A 19,112-nucleotide genomic window follows, 5' to 3' on the forward strand; every position below is an offset into this window, starting at 1 on the left:
GGAAAGGCGAGTATCTGGTTGGAAAAGGCGAATATCTCGTAATGTCGCTCACCCGTTGTGCAGTCACTCCCCACAATGATCCTGCACAGGCCAAAACCGTAGAAGAATTTGAAGAGCTGAAGGAGGAGGGATTGTTTTCTTGTAAAACACCACATCTGGCTGTGATTTCTGCCCTCGCGCTGCCGGTGGCTGTTGGAGGTTCGTGCGAAGGTTCGTTTGCTGCTGCTTGTGGGGCCGCGGGGAGCGGATTCAGCTTTTTGTCCTCCACGGGCGGGTGTTTTTTCCTGGATGTTTTTCTTTTCTGTGGAACTGGTGCGTTTTGGTGACCTGTCCTGCTGCAGGTAACGGCGAAGTGTTCCTGGGGATGGCAGGAAGAGGGGACGACCTTTGCTGGTAGCGACCACCTGTTTAAATTGGTTTAAGCTGTTTAAATGAGGACAGTGGGCGGCCTGTGAGTCTCCGAGGCCGCAGATGCTCAGAGGGAGCAGCACAGCTTGTTCTGCTCTGGAGAAGCTCCTGCGTGGGCGTTGGGCCGCTGTCACACACACGCCTCTGCTCTGGCTCGGTCAGAGCTCTTGGGGTAACGCTGAACCGTCCCCTGTGCTGCCTGTGACACTAGTCACGGGTCCTCCGAGGTCGGGACAAGCTCAGGGAAGTGCCAGAACCACTGCGGAGAGGCTGGACCTGCCTTGGTACCTGTATCTCAGCTGCGTCTTCGGCTCATCGATGTGACTCCTCACCTTGTCTGGTCTGATTCTCCCCTCTGAGTCTCAGCTGGATCCAGAGTGAGCTCAGTGTGGTGCTTAAGCCCGGGTTTAGTGGTGGGCTTGGGAGTGCTGGCTTAATGATTGGGCTCCATCTTCAGGGTCTTTCCCAGCCTAAATGATTCTATTCTAAACCGTCAGGAAAATGTTTTTCACAGAATCGCAGAATGGTTTGGGTTGGAAGGGAACTGAAGATCATCCAGTTCCACCACCCCTGCCATGAGCAGGGACATCGGCACCAGCTCAGGTTGCTCAGAGCCCCGTCCAGCCTGGCCTGGGATGTCTCCAGGGATGGTTCATCCACCACCTCTCTGGCCAACCTGGGCCAGTATTTTAACACCCTCAGGGGCAAAAATTCCGATATCCAGCCTGAATCTTCCTCCTTCGGTTTAAAACCATCACCCCTTGTCCTATCACACCAGGCCCTGCTCAAAAGTCTGTCCCCATCTTTCTCATCGGTCCCTTTTAATTACTGAAAGGCCACACTAAGGTCTCCCTGGAGCTTCTCCTCCCCAGGCTGAACCCCCAACTCTCTCAGCCTTTCTCCCCAGAGCTGTTCAGCCCTCGGCCCATTCCCGTGTCCCTCCTCTGCCCCGCTCCAACAGCTCCATGTCTGGCTGGTGCTGGGAGCCCAGAGCTGGACGCAGAGCTCAGGGGGTCAGGACACAGGGGCACAGGGGCAGGATCCCCCCCCGAGTGCTGCTCACGCTGCTCTGAATTTGCTTGTACGTCGATTTTCTGGCACATTGGGCTCAGGTGAGCGTTAGGGCAGCAAACGTGGGTCAGGGCCACTCTCAGCATCCACAGGGCGCTGGATTGGCCTGACCGTGCATGAAACTGGCCCTTACGATGATGATGTGCGTGATGGCCACGATTGTCTTGTGGTGGCCGGATACAGTGACTCTGGTGGGGGTTTTGGCCCCCCAGAGGGAGCGTCAGGTTTGGAGACATTGGCTCCGTTCTCGTCACTTGGGGAACAGGGACAAAGGTGGGGAGGGGGAGTCTGGGGGAACGTGAAGATGCTCCTGAGAGGCAGAGTTAGGAGGAAACCATGAAATCTGATGTCCCACCCAAACAGTCACTCTTGTCCAAGTCTTAAACCTGAATTTAGAATATGCTGAGCTTAAGCTTGTGGAGCCTGAGCCGCAGTCCTTGTATCAGCAGTTCATAGAATCATAGAGTGTCCTGAGCTGGAAGGGACCCACAGGATCATCGGTTCCAGCTCCTGTCCCTGCACAGGACACCCCACAGGTCACCCCGTGGGTCTGAGGACGGTGTCCAGTCTCTTCTTGAACACTGTCAGGTTGGGGCCGTGACACCTCCCTGGGGAGCCTGTTCAGTGTCCAGCACCTCTGGGTGAAGAACCTTTTCCTCATGTCCAACTGACCCTCCCTGGCACATCTTCTGCCGTTCCCTGGGTTCCGTTCAAGTGAAACCACCGGCTGCTGGCAAACCCTGTGTCTCCATTTCTGCCGCAGCAGAAGCCCAGCACAGGAAGGTCCAAGGAATCAAATAATGGTTTAGGTTGGAAAACACCTGCAAGGTCACTGAGTCCAACCATAACCAACCCCTGGCACTGCCCCATGTCCCTGAGAACCTCATGTCCGTCTGTCCAACCCCTCCAGGGATGGTGACTCCAGCACTGCCCTGGGCAGCCTGTTCCAATGCCCCACAGCCCTTTGGGGAAGAAATTGTTCCCCAGATCCAACCTCAACCTCCCCTGGCACAACTTGAGGCCGTTTCCTCTGGTCCTGGCGCTGGTTCCTGGGGAGCAGAGCCCGACCCCCCTGGCTCCAAGCTCCTTTCAGGCAGGTCAGAGATCAGAAGGTCTCCCCTCAGCTCCTGTTCTCCAGCTGAACCCCCAGCTCCCTCAGCCGCTCCCATCACCCTTGTGCTCCAGCCCCTCACCAGCTCCCGGCAAGTCCGGGATGTTACACTCCAGTGTGACCATTTCAGTGACCCTGAGGTTCATGCTGGTTTAGGGCCAGGAGGTGGCTGCGCTATTGGAGAGGGTGACACTGACTGGGTGGGGGTTGGAGGGTGACACTGGGACAACGGCTCTGCTGAAACTCTCTGTCACCAGTTGTGTCCTTCATTTTTATAGAATCATTTCACCTGGCAGGGACCCTCAGGATCATCCAGTCCAAACATAACCCAACTCTGGCACTAACCCATGTCCCCGAGAACCTCGTCTAAACGCCTTTTAAACCCCTCCAGGGACGGCGACTCCGCTCTTTCACGAACAGGATTCCTGGTCTCTTAACTCCTGGTGTGCGGGTGACACCGCTGCCCCTGCGCCGCCCCCAGACCCGGCCTTATCTCAAGGGAAAGGACTCGCTTTGGCAAAGTATTGTGTGGAAAATCTAAATGTATAGCTGGAAGTGAGGCATGTGCAGCAAAACTGCAATCCCAGCGTGCTGCTGAAGAGTTCTGATCTGCGCTCTGTGAAAACGGAGGAGTCAGGAGGAAGGGGGTACAGCTGGGAACGGGGGAATGCCAGGGTTTATCTTATATATTTAGTCCCTCGTGTGCAGGTAATAGCAGCTTTTTTGATTTTGGAAGGAGGGGTTGATCCAGTTTAGTAAGTAGGGTGAGAGTTTGGTACGTAAGGCGCTTAATGAAACAAAACAAAATTAAACCACTGTTCAGAGCTTTTATGCTTGAATTACTTATTTTCAGATTCTGTGTTTGCAATGCAAATTAAACATAAAACTTACTCTCGTAAGCACGGCGATCAAAATACAGTATTTTTACAGGGCAGTGATAGCTGTAGTTGCGTTGGATTTCCCATTGAATTTAAATCAGGAACGTGAGCTTTTAAAGGTTGGGGGTTTTATTTCGGTCAAGCTAAAAGGTTCATTTAGAGTCACAAGTTGAAGGTCTGATGTTAGGCAGGAGGCTGAAGTAAGAGACTTACTAAGAGCTTAATGGAAAACCCCTTCTAGAGCCGGAGAGCGCTGGGCACCAAAAAACCTGGAACTGCCCTAAAAACTGCGGGGAACCGGCGCGGAGGTGGTGACAACGTGCCGTGATGGCACAAACTGGAATAGTCAGGAACTGTCCTTGGAAACCTGGGCCCCGGCCGTGCCTTCTCCGCGGTGAAATCACAGCACAGTTTGGGTTGGAAGGGACCGTCAGAGGTGGGCTGGCGCAGCACTAACTGCCAGCGGTTTGAGCGCAGCTGCCGCTGCTCCTGCTGCTCCCGAGCGGCTCTCGGGGCGCTCCCAGGGGCGGTTCTGAGCTGCGGCCGTGCTTTGGGCTCCAGGCTGCGTCTCGCCGCTCCTTACGCCCTTCTCCGCGCCGTTCCGTGCCGAGTGCTCGTCCCGCAGCTCCGCCTGCCCAGGGGTCCGACCACGGGCATCTGCTCCGGGATGGCAGCGCCTGCCCCGCGTTTGCACTGACTGCCTCTCGTTAGAGCTCTCGCAGACCCCGCGATGGTCTAATCACCTGCTTTGCTTGGTTTTCTGCTGCCTTAGGGTCACGGCTGCTCCCGGAGGTGTTGTGCTGGTTTCACTGAGGATGGGTGAATTTTCCTCCTGCATTAGAAGCCTTTCTTTTCCCCAGCTCGCACGCTCATTATTCGCACTCGGTGCGAGCACAAGAGCTCAGCCCCAGCACAGGGATGTTTGTCATTCTCTGCTCTGAGAGCCAAGGACGCTCTGAGCTCTGCCCACGGGTGTGAGGAGCTGGAAGGGGATGGACGGACAGAGCTCGACTGACCCCCACACTGACCAGGGAGAGGGTTCCAGCCCATCAGCGACATGAGAATTATTGAAGGAGAGGGGGGACCTTCTGGTCTCTCTCTCTGGGGTGTTCTTGCTCTTGCTTGTGCGCGTTTATTTCTTCTTCGTTCTTTTTGCCAGAGCCGAGGGAGTTTGCTTCGGGACGTTCAGTTCAGCTTTTTATCCTTTTGCAGAGGCCTCTGGGCTTTTCTGCCTTTTTCCTTCTTTCACTCTCTGGGATCAGCTTTGGGACCAGGTGCCATTTCCTGGGACTGGCTGCTTAGTGTGGATGTGAGGAGTTGCCTTGAGTATCTTTTATTTCTATTTTATATCTATATCTAATAGTACCGTATTAGCATTTTGTTATTTTATTAAACCGTGTTTATCTCAATCCAAGTTTTTCCCTTCCCTGTTGATTCCCTCCCATATTGGGAAGGAGAGAGTGAGTGAGTGGCTGCGTGGTCCTATTGCCAGCCTGGGTTAAACCACAACAGGGGGACACAGGACTCGTGCCTCGCTGGAGAGCAGGAGGGAATGCGGTTAAACCGTGTGAACTAGAACGTGCTGCGGTTTGTGTGGTTTGTGCCGTGGCCGCCGATCAAACCCCTGCAGGGCTGGGCTCACTTGACACAGGGCTCGAGGGGAATTTATCCTGGGAGATGGTCACATTGTTCCCTTTTCTTTTTCTTGCGTTTTGCTCATCAGAGAGGAACACCATCAACCTGGTGCTGAGTGCAGGGAGCGCCCAAACGTGAGTGAGAACTGGGGGTGAACGTGGACGGGTTCCTGCAGCCGTTCAACCGCTGGGCAGCTTCACAGTCTGAGTCTGGATCCCACAGCAATTATAGCAATTACCGGCTAACGAGAGCCTGTGGCAGGTCCCGCTGCACCGCGGGCGTGTCCTCCTGCCACCCACCTTCATTGCAGAGCCTGAGGAACTTTCTCAGCCTCAATTAAAGTGTGTGCTTTGATGCACAAAGGAGTGATTATTCCCTGCTTTCTTCTAGCTTTAGGTTATTCCTTGTCTGGTTTTTGTGGGGGGTTTTTTTGTGTTTTGATTTGGGTTTTTATTTTATTCTTTTTAGGGGTTTTTTGTGGGTTTGTTTGTTTATTTGTTTGGGTTTTGGGGGGTATTTTTTCCTCTTTTGTTTTGGTTTTGTTTTCTAGACTTAGGCTGTGCCTTTCTCTGGGTTCAGGACTCCCTAATCCAGCCCAAGAGCATTTCTGTTCTTGTGATCCAATTCCAGCACAGTGTCTTTTCACTTTCAGTTCTAAACAATGGCAAATATCTGATTTTAAATCACTTCGTATATACAGAAGTTCCTCCTTTATTTTTTTTCCCCCATTAGCAAGGTATTGTGCACAGGGTGTGCTTTCTCTTAACTTTAACATGTTTTATCAATGAAGTGCAGATCTCTTTGCTCAGCTCCAAGCTCTAACCTGCCCGGCTCCAGTAACCGCTGCACAGAAAATGTGTCGCCCATAGGCCAGGAAGGACGGACGCAAGATCTGCGAGTGAAGAACCAGCAAAAAAAGAAGGAAAACGTGCTGTTTGAAACCCCTTTTGTTAAGTTTCAGGTGTGGTTTCCAGCTGGGCTCCTCAGGGTTCTCGGGCCTGTCTGCCGTGGTTGTTTTAGTGCTGTTGGTGTAAAAAAAGGTTGGTGTGTGAAGCGAAATGAGTTGAGTAGGAGGTGTCGGCGCCTCGGAGCCTTATGTTGCCGCGAGATTTGGGAAAATCGTGAAAAACCTGCGATTCGGGGCGCTGTGCCCCTGCTCGGGTGAAACACAAGGTTGCGCACCCCAGCGGTTTTTGCCGCTTTCTGGGAATTCATTAGTCGTGCCGGCAAATAGTTGTTTCTCTCTTAGGAATTCGATCAGGGTGCTTTTCCTCTTCAAACCCCCATTTTCATGTGTTTTTTGACGTGTGCGTGAGCTCGGTTACCCCACGTGGTCCCCAGCACCCTGCCGGGTTTTGGCAGCGCCGCGGTGAGTCGGGACCGTGCCGCGGTGGGGCCCGAATGCCTTAAGCTGACACTTCGGTGTAGTTCAGCAACATAAACCCTGCTCTGAAAACCGCATTTCCTCAGCCCAGTGAAACAACGGCCGGGAAAAGACAAAGCCTAAAAGAGGGGGGATCGTGTGAGCGTGAGCTTCCCTTAACAAACATGGTAAGTGAAAGAGAGGGAGGGTTGTGGGTCTGTGCGCGATGGGCCTTGTGGCATCGAAAAACAAGTTTCAAGGTGGAGTTGGAATAAATGTGTGGATGGCGCGACTCCCTGCGATAGCCCAGGGCTGACCACGAGGTCTCTTCTCATCTGCACCACACAAATAAGATGCTGCTCACTGACCTCCTGCTCTGCTGGATTTCTCCTCCTCACCTCCCCGGGAACGCTGCGTAGAGCAGGGCTGGTGGGCCGAACAACCCGGGTTACAGCGAACACGAACAAAAAACGATCTTTGGAGCTGCTCAGCGGGTGTTGATCAACAGCCTCGACCGTGGTTCTGCCCATGCTGTGCCACAACAGAGGGAATTTCTGGTGGAACGTGCTCCCCGCTCTCACAAAGCGCCCTTCCTGCTCTGCCGCCGTCTGAGCTCTGGGTGCGCGGTGCGGTTTCACCGTGGAGGTTGTTGTCACAGAGTCCCAGGATGTCAGGGGTTGGAAGGGACCTCGGAAGCTCACCCAGTGCAACCCCCCGCCGGAGCAGGAACACCCAGCTGAGGTTACACAGAAGGTGTCCAGGCGGGTTGGAATGTCTGCAGAGAAGGAGACTCCACAACCTCCCTGGGCAGCCTGGGCCAGGCTCTGGCACCCTCACCGGGAACAAGTTTCTTCTCATATTCAAGTGGAACCTCCTGTGTTCCAGTTTGCACCCATTGCCCCTTGTCCTGTCACTGGCTGTCACCCAGAAGAGCCTGGCTCCATCCTCCTGACACTGCCCCTTTCCATATTGATCCCCGTGAATGAGTCAGCCCTCAGTCTCCTCTTCCCCAGCTCAGAGCCCCAGCTCCTCAGCCTTTCCTCACACGGGAGATGCTCCACTCCCTCCAGCATCTTGGTGGCTGCGCTGGACTCTCTCCAGCAGTTCCCTGTCCTGCTGGAGCTGAGGGGCCCAGAACTGGACACAATATTCCAGATGAGGTCTCCCCAGGGCAGAGCAGAGGGGCAGGAGAACCTCTCTGACCTACTGACCATCCCCTTCTAATCCCCCCAGGTCCCATTGCCCTTCCTGGCCACAAGGGCCCAGTGCTGGCCCATGGTCACCCTGCTGTCCCCAGGACCCCCAGCTCCCTTTCCCCTACACTGCTCCAACAGCTCGTTCCCAACCTACACTGGACCCTGGGGCTGTTCCTGCCCAGACACGAGACTCTGCACTTGCCCTTGTTCTATGTCATTAATTTCTCCCCGCCCAGCTCTCCAGCCTGCCCAGGGCTCTGGATGGCAGCACAGCCTCCCAGTGTCAGCCACCCCTCCCAGTTTGGTGTCACCAGCAAACCCGCTGACAGTCACTCTATTCCCTCATCCGAGCCGTTGATGAATATATTGAACAGCACTGGTCCCAGCACCAACCCCTGAGGGACTGCACTGCATACCGGCCTCCAGCTGGACTCTGCCCCGTTGACCACGACTCTCTGGCTTCTTTCCTCCAGCCAGTTCACGGTCACGAAGCTCCCCGGTGTAGAACCGAGCCCGTCAGCGCCTCGCAGTTTGGTTTGGGTGTTTTCTCGCGAGCTGAAGCTCGTCCCTTCCACGCCGCTCTGCGCTCACAAGAGGAGTGAGTGGGTCACACCGTGAGTGTCCGGTGGTGCTGCCGGGACCTTCACAAAACGTCGTTCTGCAGAAAGTCAAGTTTCACATTTCCATGCTGGAAATGGTGCCTCGCTGGGTTTTTTGGACTGGGGCAGGATTTTGTTTCTGTCCCGACAAAGCCGCTACTAGTGCCGTGACCAAACGTACCTCGCGCAGAACCAGCGCCAGCGCGTGCTCTTTCCTTGTGGCGTTTCTGTACTAGAATTACATCACTTGTTTCCCAAACGTGGTATGAAGAGTCTGTAAACTGTTTCCTGCAGAGACGAGCGCGTGGCCACGGAGGTTCGGGGTTGTCGCCTGCAGCCCGGATTGCTGAAGCTCGGTGGTTTTAACAGCGCGGTTTCTGGAGCAGCTGAGCCGGCGTAACGATCAGACCCTCCTTGTCCTGTGTCCAGCGCGTGTCGGATGGGCCGTGAAGCGGTTCAGCTCCCAGGTCGCCCGCAGCTGGAGATATTCTGCGATTCCGTGAGTCCATGTGGCCTCCCAGGAAACTGCCGACAGGTTTGTGCTGCTCACCTGGGGACTTGGGTCGGCCCTTGGGGAAGGAAGCGAGAGGAATCCGTGGAGCATCGTGTCTGCGCAGCGTGATGAGACCGTAGAGCTCCAGGGCAGGGAGGATGAGGTTCTGCTCACAGCACACGGATGCGGGGAATTCTGCTCCTCCTGCCATACCCCATCCTGCAACTAAGTGTGATTTTGTGCACAGAGCCCAGCCGGGACGCTGCCTTGGACCCCCCGTTCTGTCGTTAAACCCGCCTGCTTCTGCGGCCACGCTTGGGACTGACCTCACACCCTGGCATTTTGTATTTCTAGCTGCCCATGTGTCACTTAGCGAGGCAAAGCCTGGCCGTGGGACGTCGGCTTTCACTGCGGACACCGGCAGCGCTGCGGTCAGACGCAGTTCGGCTCCGCATTAATTCTTATCAAAGAGCAAATGTGCTGAACTTCGCGGTGCTTAGCACAGGCTGAGAGATGCTTCAAATTGCGTCACTTCGGTTCTTGCCGCTTGGTTCCAGCGACTTCCCGGCCGTCCTCAGCCCAGCTGGGGACAAATATCAGCCCAGCGCTGCATACGGTGCGTCTCCCCCTTTGAACCGTGTGCGAAACGGTAGGCCAGGTGCTGGCAGCAGAAAGGTTTCATTTCGGTGTGTTAAAAGGTGTGTCTTTCAACACTCATATCTGCGGGAAGAGGAGGTCGGTTCGTTTGGCTTTAAGTCGCGTTTCTGCTCGAAGCAGCGTTTTGTACTTACCCTTGTACTGAGCCAGCGTCGCGGGGCCGCACGTGGAACTGTGCTGGGGAACCAGTCCTGGGTAAAACGAACCAGACAAAAGCCGTAGACGGTGGAATGGTTTAGGTGAGAGGGGCCTTCCGCTGGCCTCTGAGCTCAGACCAGGTCGCTCTGATCCTGACCCAGCTGAATTCCCTCTGGGTTTTCCGTGTCTTTGCGGTGTTGTGGCCCCAGACTCCACACACAGTCCGGGCATTATTTAGCGGGTGCTGCGTTGAGGGGATAATCCGTTCTCACCGGGACCCCCAGGGCTTCGGCACAGCAAACTGGTTTTGTTGTGCTGAGACCGAGCAGGTAGCGCCGGGAGCCGAATGTCACCCGGCTGAGTTTCCCACAAGAGCTGCTGTGTTCGGAACAGGAGGGATACGTGTTTCAGAGCGGGATTCGTGACACCCAGCGAGCTGTGAGTCTCCTCTGGCCCCAGCACCGCACATTTTATCCAAAAGCTCGTTAATACATGAGCAAGCAGTGGAACAGGACCCAGAACCGCAGCTTCAGTCCCGCCGCTCCCCCCGTTGGCCCCGGGACGGGGTTTCCTGTCCCCAACTCTGTTCCTCGCTGGCCCCGGCGGTTGTGGCTGCCCCTCCTGGGAAGGCACCGGTTGTGATCCCAGCGGGTGTTGGGGACAGGCGGCAGGGCGGGAGGTGACAGCCGTTCCCTGCGAGCTGAACATCGCTCTGGAACTGCCCGTACGTGCCTTGAGAAGCCCAAGGAAACCCATTCCATCAGCTCCGGCTGCTTCGGGCGGGCAACACAGGCACCGCTACACAAGCCTGCGGGTGCTCTGGTTTGGTCGAGCTTCTTAGTTGGCGCTTGACGTGTCCAAACGCTGAGTGACCCGAGGGGAGGGAATTTCCCGAGCCAGGTCGGGTCCTGCCGCGCCGGCACCGGCGCCCGAGGCTGCGCTTGTGGAGTCTGTGCTTTCCTGGGCTGGCGAAGGGGTTTGTTCGGTCCTGTCGCTGGAGATGGATGGAGCAGCTCTGGGGGGAGAAAGGCTGAGAGAGCTGGGGGTTCAGCCTGGGGAGGAGAAGCTCCGGGGAGACCTTAGTGCGGTCCTTCCGGACTTAAAAGGGGCCAATGAGAAAGATGGGGACAGACTTTTTAGCAGGGCCTGTTGCGATAGGACAAGGGGTGATGGTTTTAAACTGAAGGAGGGAGATTCAGGCTGGATATAAAGAAGAAATTTGTCACGCTGAGGGTGGTGAGAGCCTGGCCCAGGTTGGCCAGAGAGGTGGTGGCTGAACCATCCCTGGAGACATCCCAGGCCAGGCTGGACGGGGCTCTGAGCACCCTGAGCTGGTGCCGATGTCCCTGCTCATGGCAGGGGGGGCACTGGGGGAGCTGGGAAGGTCCTTCCAACCCAAACCATCTGTGATTCTATGATTCCTTCTCCCTGTCCCTCCCCTCCCAGTGTCCGTTTTCATGAGCTGCTTCCACGACTGGGCTCGGCGTGACCTCCAGCAGCAACCAGCACCCCGGCTCTGAGGCGGTGGCGAGGAGCTGCCTCCAGCAGCGTCCGTCTGGGAGTCCATGTCCGTCTGACCCCACGGCCCCGACCCGCGACAAGGCGGCCGAGTTCGGCTTGTCCAAGGGCTGAGCTGCCGTGGAGCAGAGCCGGACCCTGGCAGAGCACGGATCGGTGGCGTCCCACCCGAGCGGGACGGGCAGCGCGTTGTCCTGCTCTGCTCTGGGACTGAACGGCTGCAACTGCCTGAAAGGAGCTTGGAGCCGGGGGGGTCGGGCTCTGCTCCCCAGGAACAAGCGCCAGGAGCAGAGGAAACGGCCTCAAGTTGCGCCAGGGGAGGTTGAGGCTGGATCTGGGGAACAATTTCTTCCCCAAAGGGCTGTGGGGCATTGGAACAGGCTGCCCAGGGCAGTGCTGGAGTCACCGTCCCTGGAGGGGTTGGACAGACGGACATGAGGTTCTCAGGGACATGGGGTAGCGCCGGGGTTGGGGGAACAATTGGACCTGATGATCTTGAGGGGCTTTTCCAACCAAAACAATTCTGTGTTTGTATGGAATAAAAGATTGTCGTCCTGGTGCTGAGCGCTCCGAGTCAGGCAGAGCAGCGCTGCTCCATAATATGTCTTCAGGGTGGAAGGCGAAAGAAACAGGTAAATATTTCTAATTCTTGCATTTCCAAGGCTTAACCAGAGTCGCTCTATTGCTGGAGAGGCCTGAGGTGTCTGGTTAGTATAGTTAATCTCGAGGAGTCTGGTTCATCTTCGCTGCCGGGCATAAGAGAGTTTTATGGGGTTAATTTTGCTCTCAACAGTGGTGGAGCCAGAAAGCTCCCGGGATTTTTTTCCTTGGTGATTAGGTTGGTTTTCTGGAGGTTTTTTGGGTTTTTTTAAATATCTCAAATGATAGCTATAAAGGTTTTCCTAATTTAGATTTAAACTGGAATTGGGAAATCTCATGCTAGTCTCACAAATTTGAACATTAAGTTTTTAAAAATAGACGCTGCTACTGCCGGTGCGTTTTTTCCGTGTCTGCCACAGTCGAGCAGCTTTCATTCTGTGCGGATTTCGTCGTCTGCTGTGACTTCCCGAGACTCCGGTGACACGACTTGGTTTTTACGCCAAGTCACGGTTTTGCTGCTGGACGATTCTCTGCGCGGCGACGCAGACAGCGCGGGGATCGCCGTTTCCATTTTCAAACCAGGTCTGGCATGTCGGATGTTGGGAATTAGTATTGAACCTTCTATTTGTTGCTCTAAAGCCAATATTTTCCTGGATTTTCCTGCTTATCGCACAGACTTAAGTCTCTTATGAACTGAACATCCGAATACGTAGATCTTAAGTCATACATTAGAAAATAGATTATTATTTTTTGTCCAGCGCTTCGTTAGTTGGAAATAATGAGTATTTTAAGCCACTTGGCCGGTTCTTCAGAAGTTTTCAAGCGGGGGTCTGGGTGCTGATGGCGACGGCCTGGGAAGCGCTTGACCTGCGGAGGAGCTGCAAGGTGCGATGGTCAGCGAAGGGGTTGCGCTAATTAGCGTGACGAGGTGTCACGGTCCATTCGGTGATGGACTCGTGATGGTTCGTTTACCTTGACCTCAAGGCGCAAAATTAGGGCGACCAAAATGCCAAGGGGTTGTAATTCAGTCAAGCAGTGTTGCTTTATTTATTAGCCCGTAAAGCGGCACGCAGTAGAGAAAGTGGAGAAAAAAGGAAAGATAAAAAGAAAAGGGCAGAAAGAGGGTTGATTACCACCGAACGAGTCCCAAAGGCGTCCCTCTGGTCTCGGGTCCCGTGAGAAGAGTCCTGCCGGTCCTCTGTCGTGATCCGGGATCCTTCGGTGGGGAGATCTCAACGATGTCCCGTCGCGAATCGTCTTTTATGCTTCTTCACCCCCCCTCACTCCCACAGACCGAGGCCAATCTCCGCCTTTGTTGCGCAATCCAGGCTTAACTGCGCGGGCCCAAAGGGTCCCCGCTTGGCCTGCCAGGGCGCGTCTGCGCCTGCGCTGCCTCGGCTCAGGGGTCTCTTGCTGGTCCGCTGGGTGACCTCAAGACCCTTGGCGAGCCCCTGCGCATGCTCTCCTTCGCTGGCCTTTGTTACAGGGAGGAGGTGGGGGCAAGGCTGGCTCAGGCAACAGGTGAAAATCCATCTTCTGGACAGCAGTTATTGTCCCCAGGTCGGAGGGACCCGTACAACGCGATTCCTCTCCGGAGGTGGGGGCAAGTTTGGCTCAGGCGGCAGGTGGAGTCCATGCAGCACCCATCGTTACCTGTAGTCCCCGGGTCGGAGAGACCCGCACAACACCATTCCTTGCTTCAGGCCTCTCTCCAAGTCGTTGTCCAGCTCTTTCTCTCAGTCCATCTGTTCTCCAAGCCCCTGATGGCAATGTTCAGGCAGAAACTGTTCTTCGGACGGACTCTTACACGAGGGGACGAGGAAATGCCTGCGAGTGCTTCGGTGTGTCGTTGCGGGTGTCTGGAGGTTCCCCGTGCGGCGCAGAGGCTGCGGAGGCAGAACCCGGGTGCTGGGGATGGTCGGGGCAGACGGCGGCTCTTGAGGAGCTGGTTTTTGGCCGGGTCGCTGTTCCGGACGCGGCTGCTCACGGCTGGTGAAACGCGCCCGGCCGCTCCTGATGGATCCGTGGGAGGTGGAGAAGAGGCAAACGGACCGATCCGCGAGGGACGGCAGGGGCAGGCGCTGAAAGGCGGCTCTGGGCACGCAGGTCCTCGCTGCAGAGAGCAAACAGCACGGTCTGGAGGAAGGAGCAGAAGGTACAGAGCAAACTTTTGGTGTGAAACCTCTGGAGCTGTAGGACTGTATCGCAGAATCATCAAATAGTTTGGGTTGGAGGGACCTTAAAGCTCCCCCGGTGCCCCCCCTGCCATGAGCGGGGACATCGGCACCAGCTCAGGTTGCTCAGAGCCCCGTCCAGCCTGGCCTGGGATGTCTCCAGGGATGGTTCAGCCACCACCTCTCTGGCCAACCTGGGCCAGTATTTTAACACCCTCAGGGGCAAAACATTCTGATATCCAGCCTGAATCTCCCTCCTTCAGTTTAAAACCATCACCCCTTGTCCTGTCGCAACAGGCCCCGCTAAAGGAGCAAAGGACCTTAATAAAACCAAATCCTCAAATGCGGGCACGTCCTCTGAAGGAGTAAAGAAACTCCCCCATGGACCAAAAAGCCCAAACTCTCAACTTTGACTAAACCTTTACCTGGTTTTGTTATCGGCAGGCAGAATCTTTTAAAGTCTGGGGGCCTTTTTTAGTCGTCTGAATTCTCGCGAATGGAGGGACGCTGGAGCCTGTGCCGCTGTGCGGGTGGTCGGCGGCCGCTCGGCCGGTTCTCCCGGTGCGCGCCATGCGCCGCCGGTGTGTGGTTGGGCTCTGGTCTGGTGCTCTGCCAGCTCCGTGCTGCCAGGACAGCGTCAGCAGCAGCACCGCTTGCTCACGGCAGAAAATCCAAGCTGTAAAATGTGTTCGGAGTCCCTGTGTTGCTTTGCCAGAACGAAAATCCCTCCTCTTGCTGTTTTGCAGGTGCTCGTGTTGATAGTAGAATTCCTGCTCCACGTGCCAGAAAGGGAAGAGAAACCCCACTGGATAGAATGGCACCGCAGAGCTGAAAGCTAAATGGCCAAGATATGATCCTGACTACTAGTTAAGATAGTTAGAACAGTCAAAACAACTAGTTATTCTGCTCTGTCGGCGATAACTCATTTTCCAAAATCCAGCAGCAGAAGCGCCTCAGGGTTCGGAGAGGCAGGAACGCTTCCCCCTGGCTCTTACCTATTCCTGATTGTTAAATAAACATGTAGGAAATGTTTATCGGTCGCAGTGAAAAAATGAAAGCTCCTGAAGTTGTACTGCTCTGGCTGCGCCAGCAGCAGCTCGTTTGCTTTCAGCTGCTCGTCGGCACGGGCAGGATGAGCCGCCCGGCCTGGCGGGACCCCCGGTCGTCTGCACTGACCTGCGGCTGTTTGCAGACCAGCCCGGTTCTCTGAATTTGCCGAAAAGATCGTTGGCTGTTGCTGGAGATACAACAAGTTAATTGGGACGAGTAGGGGAATGAATAGATTTGCAGTTGTGCAGATTGAGCTTGGATCTTTGTAGCCTGCTTCACCCCCTGGCTGGGGTTTTTTAAGGCTTTGGAGAGTTGTGCTCTGCAGGTTCTTGACGTTACTCACAGCACTGAGAGTTACTGGTCATCTGTCCGTCCGCCAGGACCGCCAGGTGTCCGTCTGTCCTCCAGGTGTCCGTCTGTCCTCCAGGAGGGCCAGGTGTGATAAACTGTGTTCTAACCTGCAGCCGAGGGACTCAGGAGGTGGGGCCGATCCCGATCTCACCTGCGCACATTTATCCTTGCGAAAGCAGAGGGCGGGTGAGCTTCTCTCCTTGTGTCTCCTGGGGGTTGATAATGTTTCTTTTTTTTTTTTTCCAGAGTGGAAACAGCTTCCATGTGTTTGACCAAGGCCAATTTGCCAAGGAGGTGCTTCCCAAGTACTTCAAACACAACAACATGGCCAGCTTTGTACGGCAGCTCAACATGTGTGAGTATCGCCGAGGGGAAGGCCGGTTCCCCTGCTCTGCCCAGGTTTGGTGTAGGGGACGTTGCATTGAGCTGGGAGGATTTGCTGGCTCTGCGATCTCCAGTTTTGGGGACCAAGTGGCAGTTTTTAGCCTGACTGCCAGTGGGACAGACCCACGGCATGGACACACTGCCGCCAGCGCCACGCGGAGCAGGCGTTGGCTCCACTGGCTCTTCCAAACAGCGATTATTTAAAAAGAAAATCCACAGAACTCTAGACCAGAGACCAACACGCGAAGTTCACTGTCCTGGCTGGGTGAACAGTCCAGCAACGTGCAGGTTGGCGCTGAGGGAGGGTTGCTCGGAAATTCTCCAGGGCCGCAACTGAGCCTCGGTCACCTGGAGGCGCAGCCCCAGAAAACGCGGTTCTGTGCTGGGGGCGTGGGGAACGTTGGCTCCAGGGACACCTGCTGGGGAGAGGGAGCTGGGGGTTCAGCTGGAGAACAGGAGCTGAGGGGAGACCTTCTGATCTCTGACCTGCCTGAAAGGAGCTTGGAGCCAGGGGGGTCGGGCTCTGCTCCCCAGGAACAAGCGCCAGGAGCAGAGGAAACGGCCTCAAGTTGCGCCAGGGGAGGTTGAGGTTGGATCTGGGGAACAATTTCTTCCCCAAAGGGCTGTGGGGCATTGGAACAGGCTGCCCAGGGCAGTGCTGGAGTCACCGTCCCTGGAGGGGCTGGACAGACGGACAGGAGGTTCTCAGGACATGGGGCAGTGCCAGGGCTGGGTTATGGTTGGACTCGGTGATCCTGAGGGTCTCTTCAGCTGAAATGACTCTGTGATCTCCTGGCTGCTGTAGGAGCAAACCCAATGGGAGCTGGTGTTTCACAGAATCATTTTGGTTGGAAAAGCCCCTCAAGGTCACCGAGTCCAACCATAACCCACCCCCGGCACTGCCCCGTGTCCCTGAGAACCTCATGTCCGTCTGTCCAACCCCTCCAGGGATGGTGACTCCAGCACTGCCCTGGGCAGCCTGTTCCAATGCCCCACAGCCCTTTGGGGAAGAAATTGTTCCCCAGATCCAACCTCAACCTCCCCGGGCTGGGCACACAAAGGGAGAACTTCTCCCCAAGTATCTCCACACTACCAGCTCCCTGCCCTCTACCAGCTGAGCAATCTTCTCTTCCTCCACGCTCCCTCTTCCCTGTTTTCCAAACTTACGCTGCTTAATCCTTCTCTGACCCTTCAGATGTGCTGGAAAACGCAGCAGCGCCCGGCTGTGTGACGGACGGGGGCGTCTGCGCCGTGTCAGAGCTGCTCTCCTGCAGGAAGGGTCGGGGATCACGGCAGAGCCGCCGGTTCGCGCCCGGCTGCGCCGCTGCCTCCCATGGGCAGCAGCACAAGGGTCCCTTTGAGCCGCCCCCCGCGCCCGGGGGCGTCGGGATCAGCCCAGCGCTCCGGCGTGGCTGCGGGGAGCGTTCCCACCCGCTCACAAGCGCCAGCGTGTTCGTTGCCTTTCGGCAGCAGCTCTCGGCGCGGCCGCGGACACGTTCTGCGCGGCACGACCCTGCGTTCTTAAGGATCACCCAAATAACCCAAAACTGCCTAGTATCACTACAATAACGTGTAATTTCGCTAAATCCTGCAAGCGCAGGAGACAATTTTATTCTTTTTAACCACAGCAGCGGACTGCACAACTTCAATAACACCGTAGATTTATGCCGGCAGTTTACAGACACACTGAGATCCAAAAGCGCTTTGCACTGTGCTGTTCCTGATCACTTTTAGGTGGTTTAAACGCATTTGAAGATGCTTGTTTTTTCTTTGCAATCATCTTCTGGGGGATTCTGGCCTTTACGTCAGGGAGACAGCGGTGTTTTCTCTTCTCTATTTTTTTATCTTGCCTTCTTCTGCTGTTAACTGCAGTAATAACTTGGTGGGCTTTCATTTCCCTTCCCTTGTAAGGACTCGTGGTAGAGAACTTGCACCCTGGGCTACCAGAGGATCATCGTTTTGTGTAGCACACCATTGTGTGCGTACATTACAAGATTGTAATGGTGTTGGTGTTCCTTAGGAACACTCTCCTTTTTATATTTTTCCCCCCCTTACATAACGACTTGGAAGTTAAAAGTTGGAGGTGTAGTTCCCAAGATGAAACAGCGTTTTCCCAGGTGGGAGAAGGGCTTCAAAAGCACGAATACGCCAGGAAGCAGAAACCAGGAGGATTTTTTTGGCGGATAAGGGGCTGGAAGAAGAACCTCTGCTATGGGAAAGGCTAGAGGGCGAATGTGGGTGGGTTTGGGGTGGTGATGGGGAAAGATTTGGGAAGACAAGATGGCCAGAAAGGGAACGCTGGGGAGGTGACAGGTCTTTAGTTTCGAGTTCTGGACCTGCAGCTCGATTGTTTCCAGTAGTTATAACCCCATTTTCTGAGCAAGGAACCTGGATCCGCTCTCCCCGGCGATAGCAGGGCTGTTTGCAAAGGGCACTTTTGGAAGTTGGGGTGTACGATGACGTTTGTCCGTCGCGAGGGCGGGAGCCACACGATGCCGCTTGTGCACAAAGTGCTGCTGTCGCTGCGGTTCTGGGAATTGCCCGGAGCCACGGTGGGTTTAGTCAGATATTAGAACGAGAAATTCTATACGGACTTATATTTCTTCAGGAGGAGTAGGCTGTTCAAACAAAAATAGTATTTGAGGCTTTAGTATAAAGGTGAGTGGATTGTTCACTTGGATTTCTGCGTCAGGAGCACCGACCATATTTGCAGAGGTGCCAGCTCTGTCCTGGACTTTGGGGAGGAATTCCCTGGGAAGGCTCCGAAGCCCTTGGGAAGTAATTTATTGACCTCCTGGGCCTTGGGGTCCCCTTCTCTGTAAGAAAATTCCCCCTCGTGGTCAGGGTGGCCACAGTGCCCTGGAACGTGCACGTTTATTCCAGGAATCCCAGCCCCAGGCGTCTGCGTCGCGATGGGGAGGGTGGGAAGGCGCCAAAGCGATGAGCGGGGGGCTTGGGATGTGGGTAAACGTGGAATAACCCATCGTGTGCTGGTGGCCACTCGCGTGGTTTTGTCTCCAGAGGGTTCCTGTTTTCATTAGTACAGGAGATAACGGGCAGCGGTGCTTTATCTGCGCCAGGTCTGTGGCTGAGCGCGTGGCTAATTGCTCTCTGTTTATTTATTCACCGAATAAATAAGACACGAGCTCACCGGGATGGCCCGGAGCCCGCGCTAGAGCTTTGGGTCTCTTTTGGGTTGTATTGATGGAAAAGTGTTGTCAACATACACATCTTCCCTTCTCTCGCTCTGCGTTGAAGAGCCGAGGCAGGACGTGTTCATCCCCACGGCAGGACGGGCCCCTGCGCTCCAGGGCTTGGAGCAGAAACCCGGAGATTACTTGGAGCCTTTTGCTTTAGTTGCAGTAGCTTCACACAATCCCAGGGGTTGGATGGGGCCTCGAAAGCTCACCCAGTGCAACCCCCCGCCGGAGCAGGAACACCCAGCTGAGGTTACACAGAAGGTGTCCAGGCGGGTTGGAATGTCTG

General features: G+C 55.4%; 1 protein-coding gene across 1 annotated transcript in view; it reads left to right on the forward strand.

Moving 5' to 3' along the window:
* HSF1 (heat shock transcription factor 1) overlaps positions 1-19,112 on the forward strand; it is a 68,273-nt gene that overhangs the window by 2,784 nt on the left and 46,377 nt on the right. Inside the window, exon 2 of the mRNA XM_065627376.1 lies at positions 15,489-15,597. Within this exon, the coding sequence (XP_065483448.1) occupies positions 15,489-15,597 (109 nt within the window). The remainder of the gene's footprint in view (positions 1-15,488; positions 15,598-19,112) is intronic.

Source organism: Caloenas nicobarica, chromosome 2 (assembly GCF_036013445.1).
Source record: "Caloenas nicobarica isolate bCalNic1 chromosome 2, bCalNic1.hap1, whole genome shotgun sequence".
Classification (NCBI taxonomy): Eukaryota; Metazoa; Chordata; class Aves; order Columbiformes; family Columbidae; genus Caloenas; species Caloenas nicobarica.